The sequence below is a fragment of the Anopheles bellator genome, chromosome 2, assembly GCF_943735745.2.
Source record: "Anopheles bellator chromosome 2, idAnoBellAS_SP24_06.2, whole genome shotgun sequence".
In the NCBI taxonomy this organism is placed as follows: Eukaryota; Metazoa; Arthropoda; class Insecta; order Diptera; family Culicidae; genus Anopheles; species Anopheles bellator.
The window spans coordinates 32,699,788-32,722,289 of NC_071286.1; the positions used below are offsets into that span (position 1 = coordinate 32,699,788).

At 49.8% G+C, this 22,502-nt stretch overlaps 2 protein-coding genes across 7 annotated transcripts in view; one reads left to right on the forward strand and one right to left on the reverse strand.

Annotated features, from left to right (window-relative positions):
• Positions 1-2,209: 2,209 nt before the first annotated feature.
• Positions 2,210-5,987, reverse strand: LOC131208720 (ecdysteroid-regulated 16 kDa protein). 2 transcript variants are annotated; one of them, XM_058201553.1, is made up of 4 exons: positions 5,893-5,987; positions 2,990-3,140; positions 2,782-2,898; positions 2,210-2,704 (listed from the first exon to the last, which is right to left on the reverse strand). In XM_058201553.1, exons 2-4 carry the CDS (start codon positions 3,075-3,077, stop codon positions 2,418-2,420), a joined length of 492 nt encoding a protein of 163 aa, XP_058057536.1. In that variant the 5' UTR covers positions 3,078-3,140; positions 5,893-5,987; the 3' UTR covers positions 2,210-2,417. The 2 variants fall into 2 exon arrangements, with proteins under 2 accessions (XP_058057536.1, XP_058057535.1); XM_058201552.1 differs by lacking the exon at positions 5,893-5,987 and adding an exon at positions 4,219-4,353 and having other exon boundaries at positions 2,211-2,704.
• A 1,132-nt stretch (positions 5,988-7,119) lies between these two features.
• LOC131212735 (sodium/potassium-transporting ATPase subunit alpha) overlaps positions 7,120-22,502 on the forward strand; it is a 56,991-nt gene continuing 41,608 nt past the window's right edge. For 2 of the 5 annotated variants that reach the window (XM_058206719.1, XM_058206717.1), the window contains exon 1: positions 7,450-7,578. In XM_058206719.1, the coding sequence (XP_058062702.1) occupies positions 7,555-7,578 (24 nt within the window). In that variant the 5' untranslated portion in view covers positions 7,450-7,554. The other 3 variants (XM_058206721.1, XM_058206718.1, XM_058206716.1) reach the window with 3 other exon arrangements.

Sequence of the window (22,502 nt, forward strand, 5' to 3'; positions counted from 1 at the left end):
ACGGACGTAGTTCGGTTGAACTTGCGAATTCGTACTTTACTGAAGTCTATATACTCTGAGCCATTAAACTGCTCAAATCTTTCGTACATAACTTGCACGGAAGTATCCGAACCGCATATTTGGATAATCACCAAACCAAGCGTGAAAAGGACGCACTTTGTAGTAAAGAACTGGAAGATGGAGGTCTCTGAGCACATATTGAAATAAACACAATCCAGTCCACGCAGACTTTCAGATAGAACTACGATACTGTGGAACAATGAATATATATTCCTATGAAGAGGTTTGGAGTAATTGATGGACAACATTAATTTTACGTTACACAGATTAACTGATAGGGTGACACGAGTTGGACGGTCATGCGAATATGTTAAATGATTTAATGATAACTAAATTATAAAAAACGTACGAATTACGGTGGGCTCATTCATGAAAGTCGTGGTACTCTACCGCTGTCCTACGGCAATATTTTTGGGTAAAAAATTATTTTATAAAACAATTTTTTTAGACAATTTATTTTTCATTTATACCATTTGTTTTGTGTTGACAGCGCTTGGCTGTTGCCATTACTCCTTGAACTCATAGAGGCGGTGAAATTGTACGATCCTTTGCGATTTTTGCAGAGGAAGATTAGCAAAAAGAAATCCAGCTGAACGGTTAAATCTTTCTCAATAGAATTTTTTTTTTTTTTATTTGAACGGACGGAGCTGTATTAAGCACCAACCTTAAGTTTTACTTCAAGGTTTTGCAACTTAAGTTGAGGCACTGTCACGATTCGAGCTCACGTCTTTCGCATTGAAACTGATTGATCGGTGAGAGCAGATCTTCGGACAAGCCACTTTTCCACAGGCGAAAAAAAACCCGTAGAATTGAACCGCAATTTTTTGCTGCTGGTATAAGCTTCTTCAACAATTCTATTGTCGATTTTACGGGTTTCTTACTGCGTTGGAAATTCTATATTACTTAATTTACATTCTCGGCACACTACATCATGCCGTTTCGCACTCGGAAATATAGGTCTATTACGACTACGGCAAACTCCTCTTTGTCGATGTAAAATATTAGTTTCAGCTTCCAGAGGCCTGGCTGAAAATATTCGTTGATAAATTTGGCGTCCAAAACCTTGTTCCTGACGTAGTACACTTGGGACGCCATCGGACACGTGCCGACTTCCGGAAAATTGGTGGTGTTCCGATAGAACTCTCGATAGTCTCTGTAGGTTGTGTTGAGAAACTGGCAGAACTTTTGCAATGGAATTTTATACGGTGACAGGATAAATTGATTGTTTCCTAGTACACTGTACGATAGTGAAACCGTGAACTGCAGAAACACAAACAGGGAAGCAGTAAGCAAGACAAAATGATAGGTTTATTTATTCGATGTTTTCGATCCAAACTTACCGTATAACTGTCGTTCAGATCACGCAAAATTTCGAGTTCTCCATCCAACACGGACATTGTCCGATTGTATTTGCGAATTCGTATTTTACTCGCCGTCAAGTAATCTGAGCCGTTAATCTGCTCTATTCTCTCGTACATAACTTCGGTAGATTTTTCCCTTCCCAGCATTTGGACCACAGCCACACCAAGTGTCAAAAGGAAGCACCTTAATAGGAATAGCTTCAAGTTGGCGGTCTCTGAGCACATATTCAAATAACCACAATCCAGAATACGTAGGCTTTCGGATAGAACTACGTTACTGTCAAACCCTCAATATATATATACGTCGATTTAGAGTAATTGTCGGATGAAATTAATTTTACATTGTACAGATTGACTGATAGGGTGGCAAGAGTTGGACGGTCATGCGAGTGTGTGGAATGATAACTATGACCATCGACCATCGGTAAATGACAAACTGAATCAGAAAGGTGTGCCTCTTTAAACTATAAAGTCTCGCTGGCTTTCAGGTTCATTTAGTATGAATATTAATCGTCCCACGTCCAATGGTAGGAACTATTCTAAAAGTTTAAGTTTTAAGTATCTAATCTAACTAGCCTAGCCTCTTCCGATACCTCTATAAAAAAAGAATGAGTTATCGAAATTTTAAAATAAAAAACTAGTATGTTCTACTTCAAACATTTACGTGACTAATGTGTGCAAATGTGAAACGCTAAGATACCGTTTGGGAGGATGTTTGCCAATTATGTCTCAACGCTTTGCTGCAATGAAGTTGTCATCATTATAATACATTTCGGAATACACAAATGGTTTAAAAAACAAAATAGAACCAATATTTACTAGCCATCCTATCACCGACAGCATTGATAGACTTGTAACCTGACATTGCATTGCATCGAAAGCTAACGCGCTAGTACAGTTTTGCTATTCACTGATCATCCAACTGATCATTTCCGTTCCTTCCTTCTAGTAGGTTGCAGTTTCAGATGAGTTTCGTTAGCCGACTGTCCACAGCTCTTACACAATCTTAGCCGGGACCTCGAAGCAGGTGATCGAACGACCACTCTTTGTCTGCAGCTCCCAGTGAATGGTCATACTTGGAATCTTGGGGTAAATTTCCAAAATATCGAAGCTGCGCTTGTACACCACCGGCACGTCTGCCTTCAGCGGACAGCCAACTTTAGTTTCACCGTCCTCCGCGAACAAATACTGGCAGGCACTGGTACCGTCGACACCGATGAACGGTAGCGGAAGGCCCACAATTTTGGCATACACAGCCGTAGTAAGGCTCTTGACGTCTTCGGCTGGGGGATAGGTGTATAACGTCAGTTCGGTATAAAGTTAACAGAGTAGTAACGATCAACAGACTGCTGCTACTTACTTGGAGTGAACTTTTGGTTGATGGTCACCGAGGTTTTTCGCTTTAGCTTGCACGGGCCTTTCGCACAGTCACTAATGTCGATCACGTTCGCCTCGATCGGTACCACGCTGCGTGTATCTGCAAACGATAACGATGGAACCGAATTGGAACAAAAGACTTCATCGACCGCACAGACAACGAACCGCCTGAAAGTAGGCATTCTGCTTACCACCGCATGATTCTACCACCGTCCCGTGTGCGTAGTCGTACAGACCGCAAACGGCAACGAACAAGGCCAGCACGGAAAAGGCTTTCATTTTCTCTGAGCTAGATGTACGTACGCAGGCTGATTAACACCGACACTGGCCGTGGGAGCGAATCTGTGTGAAGAGCATTCAGTTTCCGTTAGTAATTGCGTGTGTGAAAATCCGACAGGGAAACTCATTGGATTCCAAATGTGTGTTGTTGAGTAAAATTTCTTGGAAAAAGTTTCACTGCATTTGCATTTAGCGCCATTGTTGCGAATCGATAATCAAACAGTTTCCTTTTGCGAGACACACAGTGTTTCATTAAGTGTCTGAAAGGTGGCACCCTCATGGACTCATCTTGATTTAATGCAGTCAGCCCGGAGAAGTTTTTCATCGGTACTCGGCCCTATAGGCCTCACCGTTGCGGCAAACAGGTTGCGTGAGACTGCCTCCGGTTTCCGCGCAGATGCGTCACGGTGGCAACAGACAGGTTTTATGTACCCCGGAAGGGCAAAGGTGTAATAACGTTCCTCACGTTCCCGTAATTGAACGAGCTCGTTTTTCTGTAAGCTCTACCTTATCTAGCAGATGTAAATTTTTCATCTCTCAAAATAAACGGAACGTGTTTTCGTCTGTTGCAATCAAGTATAGAATGGCTTTTGCATAATGTGCAAAAGTGCTCACGGTAAAAGTAGAATATGCCATAAGCATTGTTATGTAAACGTTTCTAAATCACACGCAGTTTCTGACGCACCGTCCAGCATGCAACCCGGGGTCTTTCACTTAAGCACATTGCCCGAGTACGTAAATGACCAACCAGCGCAAACAAATGTAGAGCAAACAATAATTTGACCTTCACAGAAGATGTTTCACGCGTTCTCTCTTTTCGTTATGTTTCACTCTCCAAAACTACTGCGCTTGCCGGCTTAATTTGCATGTTCAGCGTCACGGTGTAGAAACGTCTATCAACACACCACTTCTTGTGACACACGACCAGACCACCAGCGGACTGGCCCCACCGTCGGTAAAAGATGGTTTACAAATTTACACCACTGTCCACTTCAGGCTCGGTCGAGTGAATATGAAGGGGTTTTGCACAACTGCTTCATCGGCGTGACATCAGTTGCTTGTTCAGAAGTTCAACAGGAAGCCACCAACCAACAGTCCAACCATCAACAACGGTGCTTCGCGCAAGCACCTGGCCACTTACATTTTCAGCTTTTCACTTTTACACCACCTAGCGGCTATTCTCTTTCCCAAGCGAGAAGCTCTCCAGATATCGTGTTGGGGACGAGATCTTCAGGACTCTCCTCACCGGTAGAACGTTCAACTGCGAATGATGTGGCTGCTGGTGGCGGAATGGCGTTTTAGCTTTTATATGTTCACTTCCCACGCCATTAAAACGAAGCTCCCCGGTGCGATAAGCGTGTGGTGATGACGAAGGGACCGGAACAGCGCGCCAAACACTCTGGTCTGACCTTAGCATCGTCTACGCCCTGGATCGCTACGTGAGCGGAACGTTGATCTTAGAGTTTTCGATTTCTCAACGTCGCGCCGTTAGCTTGACAGCACGCCACCCGTAAGGAATGGTAGGACCTTTTTCGTTATTCTTCCGCCTCGCGGTCCGTTTTCTCTCCCAGCCACGTGCGTTTAGTCAGAGCCCCAGCTGGAATTAGCTTGCGTGCTGCTAGTGGCAGTGCAGCGTGTAGGAAGTGATCGAGCATTGCAAGGAAGATGCATAATTTATCCCTTCACAGATTTAGACTCCCCGCGGTGCCGCCGTACGGCGCAATGAATTTATTACGAAACTCAGGAGGAGGTCCGATTCGATTAGCAGACGTTCGGTCGCATTTCCCAAGCACAACTCAACCAGCCCAGACACTCCAGTGTGGTGGATGTGTATCCTTGAAACGCAAAGGTTATTGTACCGGGACTGTCGGACCGTCGTTCACGCGTTCGTTTGAAATTAATCAATTCTAACTCGCAGCGATCTGCCGACAGGGGCTAAGGCTCTGCGACGTTAAGGTGTGCACGTCGCGTCCGAATACCAGCTGGTGGCGGACACACTATTAGGCTGGCTTCCTGCTTCTGAATCGTATAAAGAGCACCCAAAAATGTGGATGTTTTTGAAAAATGCTAATCATGTTTATTTTTGGTCGACACTCAAGAACCGACGAACCGACTGTGGACCGTGTTGTTCCTTTTAGTTGACTCCATTGGACGTGCCGTTCTGAAATGGAACTCCGACCAACAAAGAATCTTCTACTTGTTGACCCCCTAATGTGTGTTCGTTTGTTGATTTGCCGATGTAGAACAATCAAAAGGAGGTAGGAGGCGCACGAGGCGACATAGGAGAGTTGGAAGCGATCGTTGAATTTCAATTGAATCCGACGTCAGCTTGCTGCTATTTTCCGTTAAGTGATTCCTTATGGATCGGTTCTGTAACGGTGATGACGTGGAGAATTGTAAACAGGCTTCATGTTTCTTTCACGATCAATATCGTTTCACCCATTCACCTGCCTTAGAATTGAGCCAGTGAGCGTTAATAACGCGCATCACTAATAAAACATATTTAACTTCTTGACAAGAGCGTACTGGCATAGCAATAGCAAGCGTCATTAATTTCCAATCGCACAAACACTGTTCTCATAAAATCCGTTAGCCGTAACCCTGGTCATCGTCATCCGCGGTTCGGGATAATTACTTATTCAACACTCGTCCCAGGTACCCGATGAGCCTAATGTTTTCCCCATTCCACGCCTCTGCTGCCCCACCAGACACGTTAACGGATATTGCGGTCCGATCTTGAAATCTTAATTATCTGTCTCAGAGGTCAAAGTTTACGTATCGCCCTAGCACCGAAGAAACGCGGACAGAAACTTACTATTTCGGAAAGCTGAACACACTCAAGTTGCACTCGCAGACGGTGCTCGGTGGCTACTGATGGCTGCGATTCGGGCTCGAAACGTCTAGACCTCTCGCCAATTACACCTCGCCGAGAGCCGAGCAGGGCCAACCGGACCGGAGTTCCTTGTTTCGCCTGCTCGCTGCCAAAGCCATCTGAGCCAGTTTCTCGCACCTCCGTCACGTTAGACACACTTATCAACACCTAGATGCTCAAGGCTAGCCAGGCCTAGTGCAGTGGTGAAGGTGCAGAAGACCAACAGATATCTTCCACAGATTAGCGGGAGAAACGTTGTCAATATCTGTTGATGAATTCCACTATGTCGAAGGCGTGCGGAAATGAAAATTTCGCTCCTCTGAACCGACCTTGCTTGGGCTGGACTTGTCATTGGCACTTTGAAGAGGGTCATGTCCTTCACGCTTCCAAAACAAAGCGAAACGAGAAGTAAGCACAAAAAATAAGCTTCAGCGAAAGACATCTGCTTCGGATACAAATAACCTTGAATAAATGCGTCAACGAGATTTCAAACAACGCAGGCTTCCGGCTGGTGGAGTCGTTCCCATTGAAGCATCTCAGGTGTGGCCTGAATTCCAATGTGCGCTCCGTCACTAACAGAATATGATAACGACTTAGCTTTTGTTTACCATGAAATAATACAGAGAAAAAGTGTACTTTTTGTATGGAGCTGGATATTTTTAATTGATTGTCGCAACACATTTAAATTCTCTAAATTACAGCTACAACTTACGGGCACACGGTTGTTGCATTTCCTTCCAACAAAAAGGAGAAAGCAGACCAGCCAAACGAAAATCTTTGTTTTCCCTATTGGAAGTGTTCGGATTCGGATCGTCAGCGTCAGGTTAATAGGAAGCAAACCGTCATTTCAAAGCTTGTTCAAGCTAACCGCCGCCAGACGGCGCTAGTGTTACGACGAAGACTGCGGCGCCCCTGGCTGTCAGGTAGCGAAGCGTTGCTCGTTATGTTCATTTGACACTTGGCGCTGCCACCCACACACCGCTACCGCTTGCGAGCTCGCGAGTGTGCGTGGAGCCCGTGACGAGCAGCGAAAACCAACTGAAACATTTCTTTGGCTCATTCGTTCGTCCGCGAGTTCGAGCGTCGAGCGATCGTGTGTTGTTTGTGTGGGGAGGTTGTTCCGTCATCCGTTGGTGTGGTACGCGTTTTTATTTCTTTTCTACGGCGAGTGGCGTGCGAGCGGATTTTTCCTTCGGCGGATTGTGGAAACCCCGAAACCGCCCGTCTGTGTCCACCCGGGTGGTGGTCGGCCGGAAAGTACGATTTTATAATTATAACAAGCCAACTTTGCAGTGGACCGTGTGGAGCATTTCTCCCTTCCTTGTTTGCGTGTGTACCTGTGTGACTGTGTTTGTTGGTGCCATTAGTGTGTCGTAGCCGCCGCCGTAAGATCGTCCGCGTAATCCGCCCCGACATCCACCGATCGTCGTGTTCCCAGGAGCCAGGAGAGGCCGCCTTGGTCAGCGGAGGTTTTTTTTGAGGAGGAAAGGTGAGCAAACTTTGAAACGCATCCTGGCCGTTCTGTAGATTACACAACCACCACACGAACCCCAGGAGAGTCCGGCGCACCCGAAAACAACGCCCGCGTTTGGCTATCGAAAAGGCATGGCCCGATCGATGGACGAGGAGGTAAGTGAGAGGTCGCTTAGTTAATGTGCCGTTTAGTTTCCATCTCAACATCATTCGACAATCGGAGAGCCAACGGAAGCGATGCAAAAAAAAGGTTACGAAACAATAAACTACGTCACCCGGTCGGGGGCTAGCCTGGCCTCTCGCTGGCCTTCGTGCGGCTCGGCTGGGTTATGCGGTGCTGCAACATAATCCATTACCTAGAAGTAGCATTGGCGGCCACCATTAATACCGCGAATCGATTGCAGCCCAGTACCGCGATGCCCCGCGATCTATGCTGGATCCGAAGCGGCAACGCCCATGCTCGGCGTAGTTCCGCCGTGTGTCCATGTGTTGCATCCATTTGTTTAGCCGGAGACACCTCATCTCTGCGTGGCGTGGTGTGAGTGCACGGTTCCCCGTTCGCTGTCCGAGGGCCGCTACGAAAACAATTAGCGTTACCCCTTCGAGCAGCAAGACGCCCGCCAAGCTCTGCAACTCGGCCGGGGTCAGTTACTTGGCCGAACATTCGGCACCGCCATAGGACACGCGGCGTGAGTCTGATGAGTTTTAATGGGCCGCACCCTAAGCCACGTTACTGGGACTAATTTATGCGCCGCGACACCGTTCGCCCAAGTGGCATTTAATGACGGGTTCTGCCCATCGTTCTTCCAGTTCCAACACTTTTGTCTCGGTCGTCTTTGGGATGTTTTCCACCGAAAAGGGCGAACATTGCGCAGCCTGCCTGCCTGCTGACAGGTTGCTGGTTATTGTTTTGGTTTTTCGCTAACGTCAGGTTGCCATGACACTTGGTGCTCCTTTTCTGCTTATTTTGCGATGCGTTGAGGTAGGCCCCGACACGACGGCGACGTTGTTTGGATGTTATTTTTATCAGAAGCCCCACCTGTCACTCTGGTGTTATCACAGGTACATTTGCGGCACTTATTCCGAGGCCGGTTGGTGTGTGACCGGTGCGAACCAGTATCTAGGCCGGGAAGAAGATTCCACCCAGATCTGGAATGATAACGAGCTGGGTTAATTATATTCGTTGTGCGGACGAAATGTACCTCTCAAAACACGCATCGTAGACGAAGTGAGTGGAAAATTTTTCCATGTCCCGCTGGGGGGTGGTATCGTTATCTGAGTGCGCCACCGAATTACGCCTGGTTGGTGCATTTGGTGACTAATCATCTCGCTTGCGATACGGTGGGTGGAATTTCCAGAAATAACCGGTTCGTGTCCCGGCTACGGCTAGCCGGGGCACACTCGCCCCGGCTGTTGTGACGTTTCTGAATGCGCGTGAAAGTTGCCAGCGTCTGCGCGTCCGGCGCGGCATTGGACCGATTGGAAACCGCCTCAACCGCGATGCTACCGGCTTGTTCCAGGGCACGACGGATGGCGCGTGTGATAATTGGAGTCCGATTTGCAGCGAATGTGGTGGACGCCGGGCCGCGCTGCCCTACAATGGCCCCTTTGTGCGCTGTGTTACATGTCCAAATTGTGTCTGATTAAATTGTTGAATGGGTTACCTCCGGGGGCGACCCAGTGTCATCATTATCTCGTTTCATTGTACCTCTGCGTCGTCCTTCAGGAGCAGTGCCGTGTCGTGCCTGTCCGCCAGTCTGGCATCGATAATGTGGCGTTCAAGGCAATTTGGCTTGTGTTGAAAGAAAAAAAGGGGCAAAACAGAGAGAAACAACCATATAACCGCGTGCCGCTGTTTGCCAATTTCTCGACCGGGCCCGCTGCCGGGACATTCTCTCAGCTGTGGAGTCGGTGCAGATTTTTCCGGTTTCCACTCACTGCTCGCGGACCATGAAACCGACATTGACCATGGTCAATCGAGATTTATGTGGTGTTTGGGGGCCGACATTGGGCCGAAGAATTTCTTTGCTGCCCTCTTTCGAGGCAAACTTCCCCCTCCGCTGGAAAGCCCGATTAAACTTTAAACAAAAAGCAAAATTTGGGCTCACTGTTGTGATCCACCAGAAGAAGCCACTCACGGACCGACTTTTTGACGCACGTGACTAATTTGTTCAAACTTGTTTTTCAACTACAGCGCAAGCAGCCGATCATCGTGCTTTGACGGGGCCGGCACGAAAATGTCGACTCGGTGGCGCTGCGATCGAATTATAAATATTCATCATTCCACCGAAGGGTACTTCCCGCATAATCATCGTAAACCCGTTCATTCTGGATGATGGAAAAATCCCAACTTTTGTTGTTCAACATATCCGCCTGTCGAGGGGATTTCAGTTCCACCTGCTATCGAGCGGAGTAAACAATTTTTTCACACCGCGCACGCGGGTTCAACACTTGGCCGGGACTTTTTGGGTTCGTGCCGATAATTAATAATCATAATAATAATAATAATGTATCAAGAAGCAGGGAGCGAAGGAACTAGCACACAGTGGCCCGAACGCGTAGATCGGGATTATGTGGATAACGTTGCAAATGTTGGGCCCTAAATGGCAGCGATCGATGGGTGGAAAAGAATAATAATAACGATAATAGTAAGCCGGGCGCCCGTGACGACGAAAAACCTGTTCCAGAGCAGCAGCATTGAGCCTGCTCGTTTGCATCGAACTGGCCGCGGCTGGCCAAACCCGGTGTTTACTTGTTGAGTGTGGTTTTCGGACGGGGGGAACCGTGGCCACAACACACGGTGACGATGCCGGCAGAACCGGTATTTTACCTAGCAACTGCAGCGCACCGAACGCGCGCGGGTCCCTGCTGCTCAGCTCCCTCGCCTTCCTGCCTGCTTCCGCCCGGCCGTCCGTTGGACAACGCCCCGCGTGTTGTGCCGTTTTATCTGCCCCTTCGTGTGCCACACATACAGACGGCTCGGCATTGCGCACAACGCCACGAACCGTGCGCGGCGGGATCGGCCCTGCTGATCCGCGATTCGCGAAGAATGTCACACTTCATTTCGCCCTGCTTCGTGCAGTTTTCATTCATGTCCGCTGCGCGGTCGGTTTATCGGGCCGGGCCGAGCCGGGCGAGATCGCTAATCAGCCCCAGCATCAGGACGGGGGAGAGCTATAAATATGCGCCAAACGCCGCCGTCGATGGCCGCCGTGCTGTCGATTCAACTGGTGATCGAGGGTCGATATTTCGATCGGCTCCTTATTGTGAGAAATACCCTTCTTCGCAGTTGCATGGTCTCATGGTTTTTTTGGAGGCTCCTCGCTTGCGGTTGGGCGGATCTAAGCAGTGATCCTGATCAAATACACGTGACCCGTGAGTTAAGAATGGACCGTGATTTCTAATACAAATCATACGCCGATTGCGATAGTTCGTTATCGCTAACACAATATTTTCGGGCCACGCGATGCGTGTCTGCGGTGTCCACAGCCGCACTCGGCTCTATGTGTTGGTGCGGCACACGCGTTGGGTAGAAATTATTTAGGTCAATTTTACCGGGTGGCGGACTGGGCGTTCAAGGTCCGTCCGCGCGCGGAGTCCTGCACGGCGCACTAATGGTGACGAGCTGTCAAACGCTGGTTGCGGCACCGTCCGATAGATGGCGGCAGCGGTGGTCTTGAGCTTGAGTGTTCGTGCCGGCAGACGGAATTGTTTGCACGGCGCCACAGTCCCTCTCACATACACGCGCGCGCGCGCCAACTATTGCTCAATGCCAACCAACCAACCCTTTCCCGCCGGACAAACGGTGCCATCCGCGTTTGGTCGTAAAATTACGCATGTGGGGACTCCGTGTTGTGCTGTTTGCTTTATGCGCGAGTTTCAAGTGCATCCTGTGGCACTTGACCAAAATGATGGACCGCACTTCGGTCGGTGATTTTTTGTTGGTATACACCACACACAAATGGGCCATCTCAAATGCATCGGTTCTTTAGTGGAGACCTAATGAACACGGGAAAATCGTTTGCAACGCGGGTTCGTTAAGTGCTCCAGATCACGGTTTCTTACGGTCCATACAAGCGTCCCTGCACTACCCCATTTGTTGGCCAACCCGGCGGACATGCTCCTGCTATTATCAGTATCAATATTTGCTTTTTGTTGACGTATTTTCCATTTCATTTAAAGTTCCCCACTGTAGGCTTCTACGTGAGCTGTAGGTGGTTGGGTTGGCGCTTTCTCCAGTTCTTCAACATCATCATGATGTTAACTTGCTTCGCATTTAATTTATTTCAAATGTTCACTCCTATCGCGTTGCCACTAATTAGTTCTCCTCGCGGGTTGCCGTTTACGCACGAGACTGATAACTTTAATCAGTCGCGAAAAGTTTGATGACGTTGAGAACGTGAACTGAGTGACGCACTGCGTCACAGATTGGCACTCAATTGCACAACATTGGTCTACGGTCGCTAACTATCTGCGATCGTGCTGATCGAAAGTGTGCTCTTTTTGACATTTCAGCGTGTCACATTATTCGAGGATCGCTCTGCAACCTTGACCAATTATTGAAACCCGCATCGGGTGTTGTTAGTATTAAATTAGTATTAAATGTCAATAAACCTCCCGGGTACGGATTAGGAGCACGTGCGTCATAAATGTTTTCGTCAAAAATAATCCGTGGTGAAAGTTTTGCGGCGTCTGTTAGTGTATGTGCTAAATCCCGGCAACGGTCGGCGAATTTTCACACCGTGCCAAAAGCCGTGCCCGTGACGCCATAGTTGGTCGCGTGATGGAGACGCCCAGCTACGATCGATGCCGTATTCCTTCGCCATTTCTTCACCCTGAGTACCAGCCGGCTTAAGTGCGGAGCAGGGTGTGCGCTGAGTCGGAGAGCTAAAATATATCATTTTCTCAGAAAAAAAGGAATCCCGGCAACGTTTTCTCGCAAGCGCGCCGCCGTGTCATGGAGGCGGGGTGGCCAGCCAATTACCCCGGCCAACATTCGATATGATTGATCGATTTTCAACTGTGTACAATTAAACAGCAAAATAAAAACGACAAATCGAAGCTTCTCCCGCCGCCGGAGAAACACGCCTTGGGAGTGACGATTGTTTGCTTACGTGAACATACACAGAGCCCAATTTTGATGCCAATTTTGCTATGATAATGGGCGAATGATAACATCGATGAAAAGACAATTTTTGCTGCCGTTTGACATTTGTTTCGCCAACCTGACGTTCCGGCTTTTCGGGGCTGGCCAGAAAGGTTCGATACTACTGCAGAGGTCGTTATCGCCATTACGTAGCGCTAAGCGTCCCGCCCTCCCCCCGTTGGGGGGTAGATGTTCTTCAAAAATAGTCCACATCCCGTTCGACAACGGTGAACAACGGCCGCGATGCACGATGTGGTGCTTGTTGCTACTTCCGCCCAGAGAGAGAGAGAGAGAGAGGGAGGTAAAGAAAATGATGTCTGCCTTATGTAACCGCCCTCGGCCTTTCACGCGGCCTTCGTTCCTTTGTGCTTTTTGGGTGGGAAATCGATCCGATGGCACACGGGCCTTTCCTGGCCGAGGACTCCTTGCACCACTGTGTATCCTTATTGGTGTACTTTACCGGTGTCTGTACAAGATAGTTGTACCAAACGGTCACATCGAATCAACATTATGTTCTCCTGTTAATTTAGCATCAATTATACTTTCATAAAAGCCTGGGACGAAGGGAAAAAAATCTTTCCAATACGGTGACACTACTTTTGCAATTAAATACAATTAAACACAGATATATCAATCGCACAAAGCGATTAGTTCCATTCGATTTCTTGGTGCCCCAAAAGGGGTTGTTACGTAATGCAGGGATGGTGTGTCGTTACGTCACCCCTGTGCATTGATTTCCAATTTAAACGGTCACGGATATGGCCGACAAGGACAAACCTGTAACTATATTTGATTCGTAGCCGATCCAATAGGAAACAGGTTAAATTTCGCAGCCGCTAGCAGCCACAGACATGCTGGGATTTTTGCGACGGAAGAAATGGTAAAATAATGTTCGTCCTCAAAGAGTGCACCACGTTCGCGATCGATTGTACTTTTTTCGTTCTCCAGTCTGTTACATAGCGCCGAGAGTCCTGCCACGGGGCAGTGTGCAGTTGCGCGCCTTAGAGCTTTCTCACCGTCAGCCGTGCGGGGTGCCAGTCGGCCAGTCCGTGTCCTGGTTGTGGCCGGCGTTTTTCTCCACCCTTTTGGGTTGGGTTGAGTTTGTAAGGCTGCGGGGATATGTATACTACTGTGGCCAAAAACAAACGGGAAACATCTTCATCATCAACATTTGCTCTGATTATCATTGGTGTATTGGTGTGTACCCCTCCAAATGGCCAAACTGTCAATGAAAAGAGTACCAGTCGATTCGTAATCATTTTTGCTATGTGCTAAAATCAAGACACCGCTCCGTGGACACTTTTTGCAGTCAATAGTTGAGATCGAGATGTCGAAACGTACAATGTGTTGAAGGCTTTTCTTAAACAGAACCCATTTGAACCGTTTCAAAAATTGGAATAAATGTAGACATAGATGTATTGCATATAACAGGGATTACTTTAAAGAGAATGACACAGACTTAGAAGAATAAATACGGATTTTGTTTTACCTATAAAAATCCCAATATTTTTAGGCCGCAGTAGTATATAGCACTAGTTGGCCAACGACCAAGGGGAGCAGCTGGAAGTGGGCCGACAAAAGTGGACGGAAGGTTCACCCTATGGGCAGACAACCTGTCTCCAGTGTGTGGCGACGTCTGCCAGAACCCACCGGAATCGTGTCTCTCGCCCAAACGCGATCCTCCAGTGGGTTGCGTTCACCCAGGGGTCGTTTGACACGCGTGGCAACCCCTTCATTGTTGGCCGTGCGTTCTGTCTCCTCAAATCGAGTCCAGGCCAGTCAATAATTGCCGTTTTCCAATCGGTTTTCTGGGGGACGGACCACACACGGAAGGCAGTACAGACAGAGTGAAAGAGAGAGAGAGAGAGAGTCCGCGTAATGTAACCTTTGCGATGACTGGCCGTCGGTGCGCGATCTCAAAAGGTTACCGCCCGGCGGTGGGGGAAGTGTCCTTGATTGCGGCCGGATCCGTGCGCGGACCGGAATTGGATCGCGTGCGTACGGCTCGATGTCGTTCATTTATATGGTTTAATGATGATTCGTCGTCGTGTCCCCCACAGTAGGGTCCTCGGATCTATTTTTGGCCCTCCGTACTCCGTGAACCTCTCAGCCAAACCTATCACTCCGTATCTTGCGATAACTCACGATAACTGAGACCTGCACGAAACGGTGCCCGGGTTGGCGTAAGAAACCGAGAAGAGAAAGAAAAAAAATTACAAACCCTGACAATCGATTTGCCCGCATTGGCGTAGCGGTTCAGCGGGCGCGCAACTGGTTAACTGGTTACGGGTGGAAAAAGCCATCCGCGATCAACGGCCAGACCACCACCATGTCCGTGTGTGGTCCGAGTCGTGTCAGCAGGTAGGTGACCTTGTCTCGGGTAGGACTCGGGACTCGTGGTCGGAACATCCGCAGCAACCCCGCAAAGCAGGAGGTTGTTATCGATTTTGGGTCGAAGCAGAGAGCGGCCAATGATATCGAGTCCGAGCCAGTCTTCTTCCAGCTTCTTTTTCCTCCCCCCCGTTTGCTCTCTCTCTCTCTCGTCAACGACATAATCACGATCACGTCATCATCGGGTTAGGTGCGCCTGTTTCGAGTTTACAGTCCCCCAAATTGAGTAACTCGGAATGCGCCAAATGAAGTGCTGTGTGAGGGTTAATCGCTGGCGGTCGGCTTGTTGGTTTGTTGAAGCTGGCGTGTTGCGTAATGTGGAACCGTATCCGCCGTATGTCTGCACGAAAGAGCAAGAGGGATTCGTACGGACACACACATACTCTCTTCCGCGGGTCACTGCCTGGTCACGTTCGTCCTCCTCGGCGGTCCTGTAATTGGATTATGGTCGCAAAGAACCGAATAACTGCACGAAGCCCCCCGAATGGGGGTGTGACTGGAAAGAGAGAAAGAGAGAGCGAGAGATAGATTGATGGGATATTCAGGTATCCTGTGCAGTGGTCCGGTCCGGTCGGTTAGCGTGGCTAGCGGATGGACTAACGTCGGCCGATCGTCCTCGTCGTTATTCGATTAGCAATTCGCACTTTTAACGGACCTTCAAAGCACCCACCGGGGAACCGCGTGCCAGGCCCACCCCACCCACGCGAGACGGCGCGGTGCGTATTGATTTGTTACGCAGCCCGCGCCGCACCGCGGTTGATGCCGCCGTCATCCCGGCGACACTCTCCCGGTCCACGGTCGTTTCCTCCGCTGCTCGCGGTCACCCATCCGTGCGGGTGCAGAGCGAATACTAATGTCCTGGGGGGGGGGCGTCAAGAGTGGGTGTCCTTCGAGCAGCAGTAACCTCTGCAGAGACGACGACGATGTCGGCCGTGAGTTCCCACAGGAAAAAGGCGAGAACTCACGAGCGCGCATTGGAATCGGTTCGATGAAAAGTGCGCAACGGTTAGTTTGGGGAAAATGGTCCACGCGCGTGCCACGTGTATGTGTGCGTTCAGTGGGGGCGATGGGGCGAACGCGAGCCCACGGACAAGCAGACGACGCACCCTCCCTCTCTGTCCTTCCCTTCTGTGGCCTCTTTAGTAGGGACGCGGTGGCGAGTTTGCCAAGCGGTGGATAAAATCGCGATCCTTATGGGCGTCCGGAGGGCATGGTGCAATGGGATGCAGTATTTTCCTGGCGCCCTCTTGTCATGTGTGCGGTAGGTTCTCTCTCTCTCTCTCTCTGCGGATGGGCGCGGGTGCACCATTGTGTCTATCAGCTGAGACATCCCAGCGGGGAACACACGGAGTACAGGACACGTTGCTGACGTTGACGGGGGAGGTGTCGGTCCGTACGTCTTACGATGCTTCCAGCACTCACCGATGGGTGGATGATGCACTGGCGCGAGGTTTGCTGCTGGTGGGTGGCGGTCGAAGTCGATTTGCTTACCTGAAAAACTGCATTACATAATCCAATGCAGTCGCAGGATGCAGTTTCAGCGCCCTTGCTCTACCTCACGCGCGTGTCTTGGTAAGACCGTCGGTGCACTGGTGGGGATATCTGTCAGGGCACGAACTGTCAAAATTATCCTTCAACCTCTGCGTCGCTTTCTTGGTCTTTAATGAATGTGAAAGATGACCACAACGAACCTTAGTCATAGGAAAACACGGAGTGAAAACTCAATCCTCATCACTTTCGGACCAGAATTAATTCATTCTTAAAAGGATGAAAGTTCTGGGGAGTTTGCCAGATTCCAGGTCTTTTGGCACAACATTGATGCTATTGAATAAAACACAGTGGTCTTCTTGAGAGAGCTACTCTCTTTCTAATAATTGATTCATTGATCGTGAAGATATGATTTGTTTTTGCAAACTTCGTGAGCCTTTCGGTATCAGAATCAGATCGACCTTGCCACGTAGTGATGCTGTTTAAAATTCAAGACCAGCTTCCAGAGCCTGGTTGCAACAATAGTCTGTAGCCGTTTGTTTCATCATCCATTTCCGTCGAGCTTTGTGTCACACACCGTTGTCTGGTTTGGTTTTATTTTGCTTCTTATCGAATCGACACTTTAAAAATTGTGTACCGACCTCTAATCTTTTATTCATTTTTCTTACGTAGAAGTGGGACATTGTCACCGTTTCGCGTTATCCTTTCACCTAAACGACCGAATTCTGGCTTCGGAACAACAACAACCGAACGATCGCGAAAGTGTTTGCGTAGACCGATTCAAGGGATACACGACACGTTCGATGCCATCTGCAAAACCAAGTGTAAAAATGAACGGACCATATTTTGGCTAACATTACTCAACCAGTGAGCTGCGTCATTGTTGGCATTTTTGGAGTAGAAATCCGTTTACTGTGGCTAAGTTTTGTTGCGTCCTTTCCCATAACAGGGCAGACCCCATTTTTGGGTTCCGCCGCCCGTCCTGCGCCAGGACCTGCAAAAGACGGAAAGCGACATCTGCGCCTTGCCACAAATGGCCGCGGGGCGGACAAGATTTACGATCGCACTTACAATGATTGGCCTCTCGCCGCCGCGCATACTACGGGGTCTGATTGCTCATCCGCAAAACTCGATGTTCGCTCGTGGAGCATAGTAGATTCGGGTGACGTGTTTAGAACACTGGCGGTCGGTGTCGGTGGTATTATCACTGGCGTGGCGTCCGGCTGGGTCAGGGGCGGCTAGCGAGACGGCGAGAGATAAAAGTGCGGATGCATCAATTTAAAGCTCGGATCCTCGTGTTTGCGCTGAATTGATGGCGGTGGCAGCGGTGGCGGTGGCAGAATTGCGCTACAACATAGTATAGTTCGTGGTGGTCCGGGACGCCGGGAAGAAGCAGGGCACGCAGGACGGCCCCAGCATCGGACGCCGGTTGTTGGGAGGACGGTCTGGTGGTTGCTTGGAGTGTGTGCGATGGTGACGCTTTTGCAACGCCTTCTGATGAGATAATTTACCATAATCGGCAGCGCGCTCTCGATGCTTATCAAGCGGCGGCCATCATCCGTGTGACACTTACCACTCGCTGCGGTTGAGGCCATTTTTTAGTGGGCCGATTGCGTTTGCCGAAGGATTTTCCATTCATTAGCGCGAGCGAGCGCCCGCGCGGGGCCTTCGATGATAAGCGGCAGCGGCGCGCGCGTGAAGTGCTTTGGCCGAAGGATAGCACAGTAAACGGTGCGCCACAATCTACTGCAATTGCTAAGCCAATCGCCCCACGAGTCTTTGCTGGAGAAGTACGATTTTCATCACGGCCTGAAGAGGGTGGCCTGTGGTTTAACTAGGGAAGTGGACCACAAAACTCTAGACACTGCCGCAATCGTCGCGCGAAGGTTTAGCCTCGAAGCGCCTGTCCGAGGAGCTTTCGCGTCGATAAGCAGTGGCACACCTTTTTCACAGTCAGGGCCGTTAGCGGGTGGCGGGCGGCGGCGGCAGGCAGCTTATTAGAACATGAGCAGAGTCGAGCCGAGCACTGTCGAAGTGGAAATTATAGTATACGTGTACTACGTGCAAAGCCAGCTAATTGAGCAATAAGTTACGGCGCTTCGAGCACTCCCGGGGATAAACAGATTAAGCGAGAAGCCTGAAGCGGCGCGGCCCACGTGAAGAGGCTATAAAACGGCGCTTAGGACTGAGGGATCTCGACTGAGCGATGTTGTAACACCAATGCATCACGTTTCTGCACTTCTTGGAGTTTTGAATCTTTTACGCAACCACGGCCACCAATTCTACTACCCCTAATGTTAGAGCTGTTTATCCTTGAACTGGAGCATACTCTCATTGGCCATCCTTTCTCTCTCTCTTTCTTTCGCGCTGTGATAAGTCGAGGTCCGGTGCACGCAACGATCACGTTGCGTATTAATGACGGTGATGCTGCGGCGGTGGCGGCGGTGCGCGCGCTGATAGCACGGCCGATGTCTGCGGATGTCTTCAATTGAAAGTAATATGTGTCTGCATAAATAATAGTCGCGCGCATAAACTTCTATTTTCTTGAACGACTCCATCCGCCTTTTTGGACGTAGGCGCAGAGGCCGGATACATCCGCCACCGACACGGCGACGACGGCGACGACCTGTTTGCCAAATTCATCAGCACACTGTGGGGGGGGAGATAGCATCTCGAAACGCTCCTCGACCCCCGAGGTTTAATATGATACGGTGCCCCAAAATTACCTCATTACCTCACACACCTACTGGGCCGCCAAACTGGACGGGGCAGGCCAATTGCTGTCGGTTCGGGATCTGGATGGTACTGGATCGCACAGGAAATCCAACCGCTTCGCTGGTGACTGACCCCCGCGTGCGATGAATATGTAACGAGCGGAATTATAATACGCTCGTTCTTTTCCAATGTGGTCCTCCAGCGAGGCCACCGAGAATCTGCATACATATTCGGAGCAACGGATTAGTAGAATGGCCGTAGACCATAATCGAACGGGGCGAAGGAGCATATTACGCAAACCAGCAGAAGGCGACCCGATTGTGTAACAAGTTGTGAGTGAACCCCGCCTGTGGTTCTCGCCGTGGTGAGAATCGGTTCGAGAATTCTCACCTTCTTTCGTTATGGTAAAGTAGAGCCCAAAACAACAAGTTGGCAGTCGGCTTGGCCAGAACTTTGATGGTTGTCCCTTGATGTGATCGATGGTTGTTTTGGGGAACTTTAGTGATCCGAGCAAACAGAGGCGACAAGCGAGAGCAAAATTGGAGAAGCTTTTCTTCGTGGTCCGGAAAGTCCTTGGAGCTCGAAACGGTAAATGTCGGCCAGGTTGGGACCCTGGGCGTAGGTTTGATGACATAATCGAGAGGACCAGTCTGCCAACTTTTTATTGCCCTATTGCGCCCTGTCCTGCTTGCACAGGACTTCCAGCCATGCCATCGGTCGATATCCAGTGTGCCTGCCACGGCTGGCTGTTATGAAGTTATATGAAGCACAGGAAAACGGAACGTGGTAGTTCCCACGGTTAGCTGCGTCCGTCGTACTAGTTGTGTGTTGTGTTTTATGGTGTCGGTGACATTGGAGCAACCGATCCGTGCCCCCGCGAAGTCGTTGGAGTCGGTGCCAACGAAATCGATCCAAAATAAAAGGGGGGAAGGCAGCGAACCATATTGATATCGGGGAGCATTTAATGGTAATTTCTTTCGACTTTCACGGGACTTTGGGAACGCCACCAGCCCCAGCCACGGCATCGTGCTGTCCCACAGCCACCGACCCGAACACGGAACAAACGACCGAAACGTGTGCTCAGCCGCTTGTGAGCTTCTGAGAAGTAGTCTGAAGTCGGCAATTATATAACCAAGCCAGCAGCAGGACGAAAATTTTGATTCGTTTGCGTAGGAGCCGCGTGCTGCGCTGGTGCTGCGGGGGTGCAGGTACTTCTTGACGCGTGAAGAGAGAGAGAGAGAGCGGAAAAGAAAGAGCATAAAACTGAGAGAGAGTGTAGAGAGCACAACCGAAAGCCACCGAAGCACAGGATTCTGGTGGAGAGTGTTTGAAGGACACTCACCGCGGGCGGCCGAGAAGCGAGTGGCGAGAGAAGTCCTTAAAGTGGACAGCGGACAAAGTCCTCGTGGACATATGGATTCGGTATCGAAATCGATCCAAACGACGAAACGAATGTCCTGTTGTGGGTTCAACACCGAGTAATGGAGAGTTTTATTTATTTAGACGATGCTCCTCAGGACTCACGTGTCTGTCAATCTCACAGAGACCAGCAGCGGCCAGACCTGAAGAGCCATCATCGTTCCGAAAGCTGTCTTTCGTCTCCGGTTCGTCCATTGCAGGACTCTCCATCGGCAAAGCCTGATGGATCTCCACTGTTCTGCTCTGCTCTCTCAAGTTCGTCTGTGTTCTCTTGCACACACTGGTGGTTCTCTCTGGCTTTCTCCCCGACGGTGGTTGTTCGTACCCCTTTCCCACCGTCGTGCGGCGCGGGTCTATTGGGTGCTTTTCGAATTTCCGGCATCGGGGGCTGCCCCGTTTGAGTTACGTAATTTTTCCATGTGGCGTGTGTACTCCGTGCCGTTTTGTTCTCACACAACTACTGGCACCGAGTGCTGGCGCTGTGGTGCCCTACTTACACTAACACTGGCAAGCCATCCGATGGCGGCCCCGATCCTGGTAGTTGGCGGCGTGTGCCGAGAGGCAGGCAGAGACAGGCTGTGTCGCCCGTCGGAAAGCTTCTCTCGGAAAACCTTGGCGTATGTCGGTGCAGGATGCAGGATTCCCGAAAGAGGAGGTTTGGCAGCGGATCCTTTGGGGGTGTGCGTCCGTGGATTCTTCAGGAAGCTTTCCTAATTGACGTCATCAATCGAGGGGCGCACCACCGCCTCTAGCACGCGGCGGTGGTGCCATCCTCTTTACCTTTGTCGACCAGCCTTCGCATTCGTTCCGTGCTGTGTATGAAAATTATGGTGATGATAGTGGTCCACAACTATCACGGCGACTACCGGGTTCCGTTTCCGTGTGTCTCTGGCTGCTGCCACCGCTGGCAAATGGAGTTATGGAAAAGTTTTTCTGCTGCCTACAGAACTATGAAAAGTTTTGCTTCCACCACCAGGCGGTGGCGCGGTGATGATGATGTAAGACTTAGGTGGTGGCCGTAGGCTGTGGCTGGAAGTACATCTTGGCACGGCGGCGCAGTCAGGCGTTTTCCAGGGACATTTGCTCTCTGGGGGTGTGTGCGCTCCGCCTCATAACACCTCGACACCCGACAGGACAGAGTTCCACTTAGCAAACATATGCCATCTTTTTGGGTTGCAAGCAGCGTCACAGCGTGTTGGATTGGGAATCCTTGAGAATCCTGTATTGCATTAAGAATCCATCCGAAAAGTTTGATTCTTCCTTGCTGTTTATTCCTCACTTTCCGAGAACTATCACTATGGCTTATAATGTCCAAAAACAATCCTCCTTCCGTACGCAATCTTCGTTTGGATCTGACCGCTGGCCTACATCCTCCAATATCCAAGAACCTACCAACTTTCAGAGCTTTCAGTTCAGTATTGCTGTGAGAAAAGGCATAGGAATTTCTTTCCAACAAGGAGTCGCCCAAGGAGTCTCTACTGGAACTCTACATTCCAGCATAGTTCCGTAGCTTATTTTGTTACGAAAGACTGGAAATGTAGTCCTTTGTTGTGCATTGTCAAGTGCATTATTTTTGGACCTCCGAGCCCATATCGGACATATGCTGAGCATGCCTACGAATGGCTGCATTTGTTGGTGACCACATCGCTGCTCTCTGTTGCTTTCAGCTCCGTGTTGCCACGCAGCTTGCCAACACGCGCCGAGCCCCATTTCTTCTCCGGTGCGCTCGTCGCATCGATTAACATGTATTCGCAGCATGCTTTCGTCTGCTTTTTTTATTGCCACATAGCCACAGGTGCTGTTGTGGGAAATCCGATGAAATAGGCAGATAAGGGAGAGCGAGAGATAGTGACACAGAGCGAGAGAGAGAGAGAGAGAGAGAGAGAGAGAGAGAGAGAGAGAGAGAGAGAGAGAGAGAGAG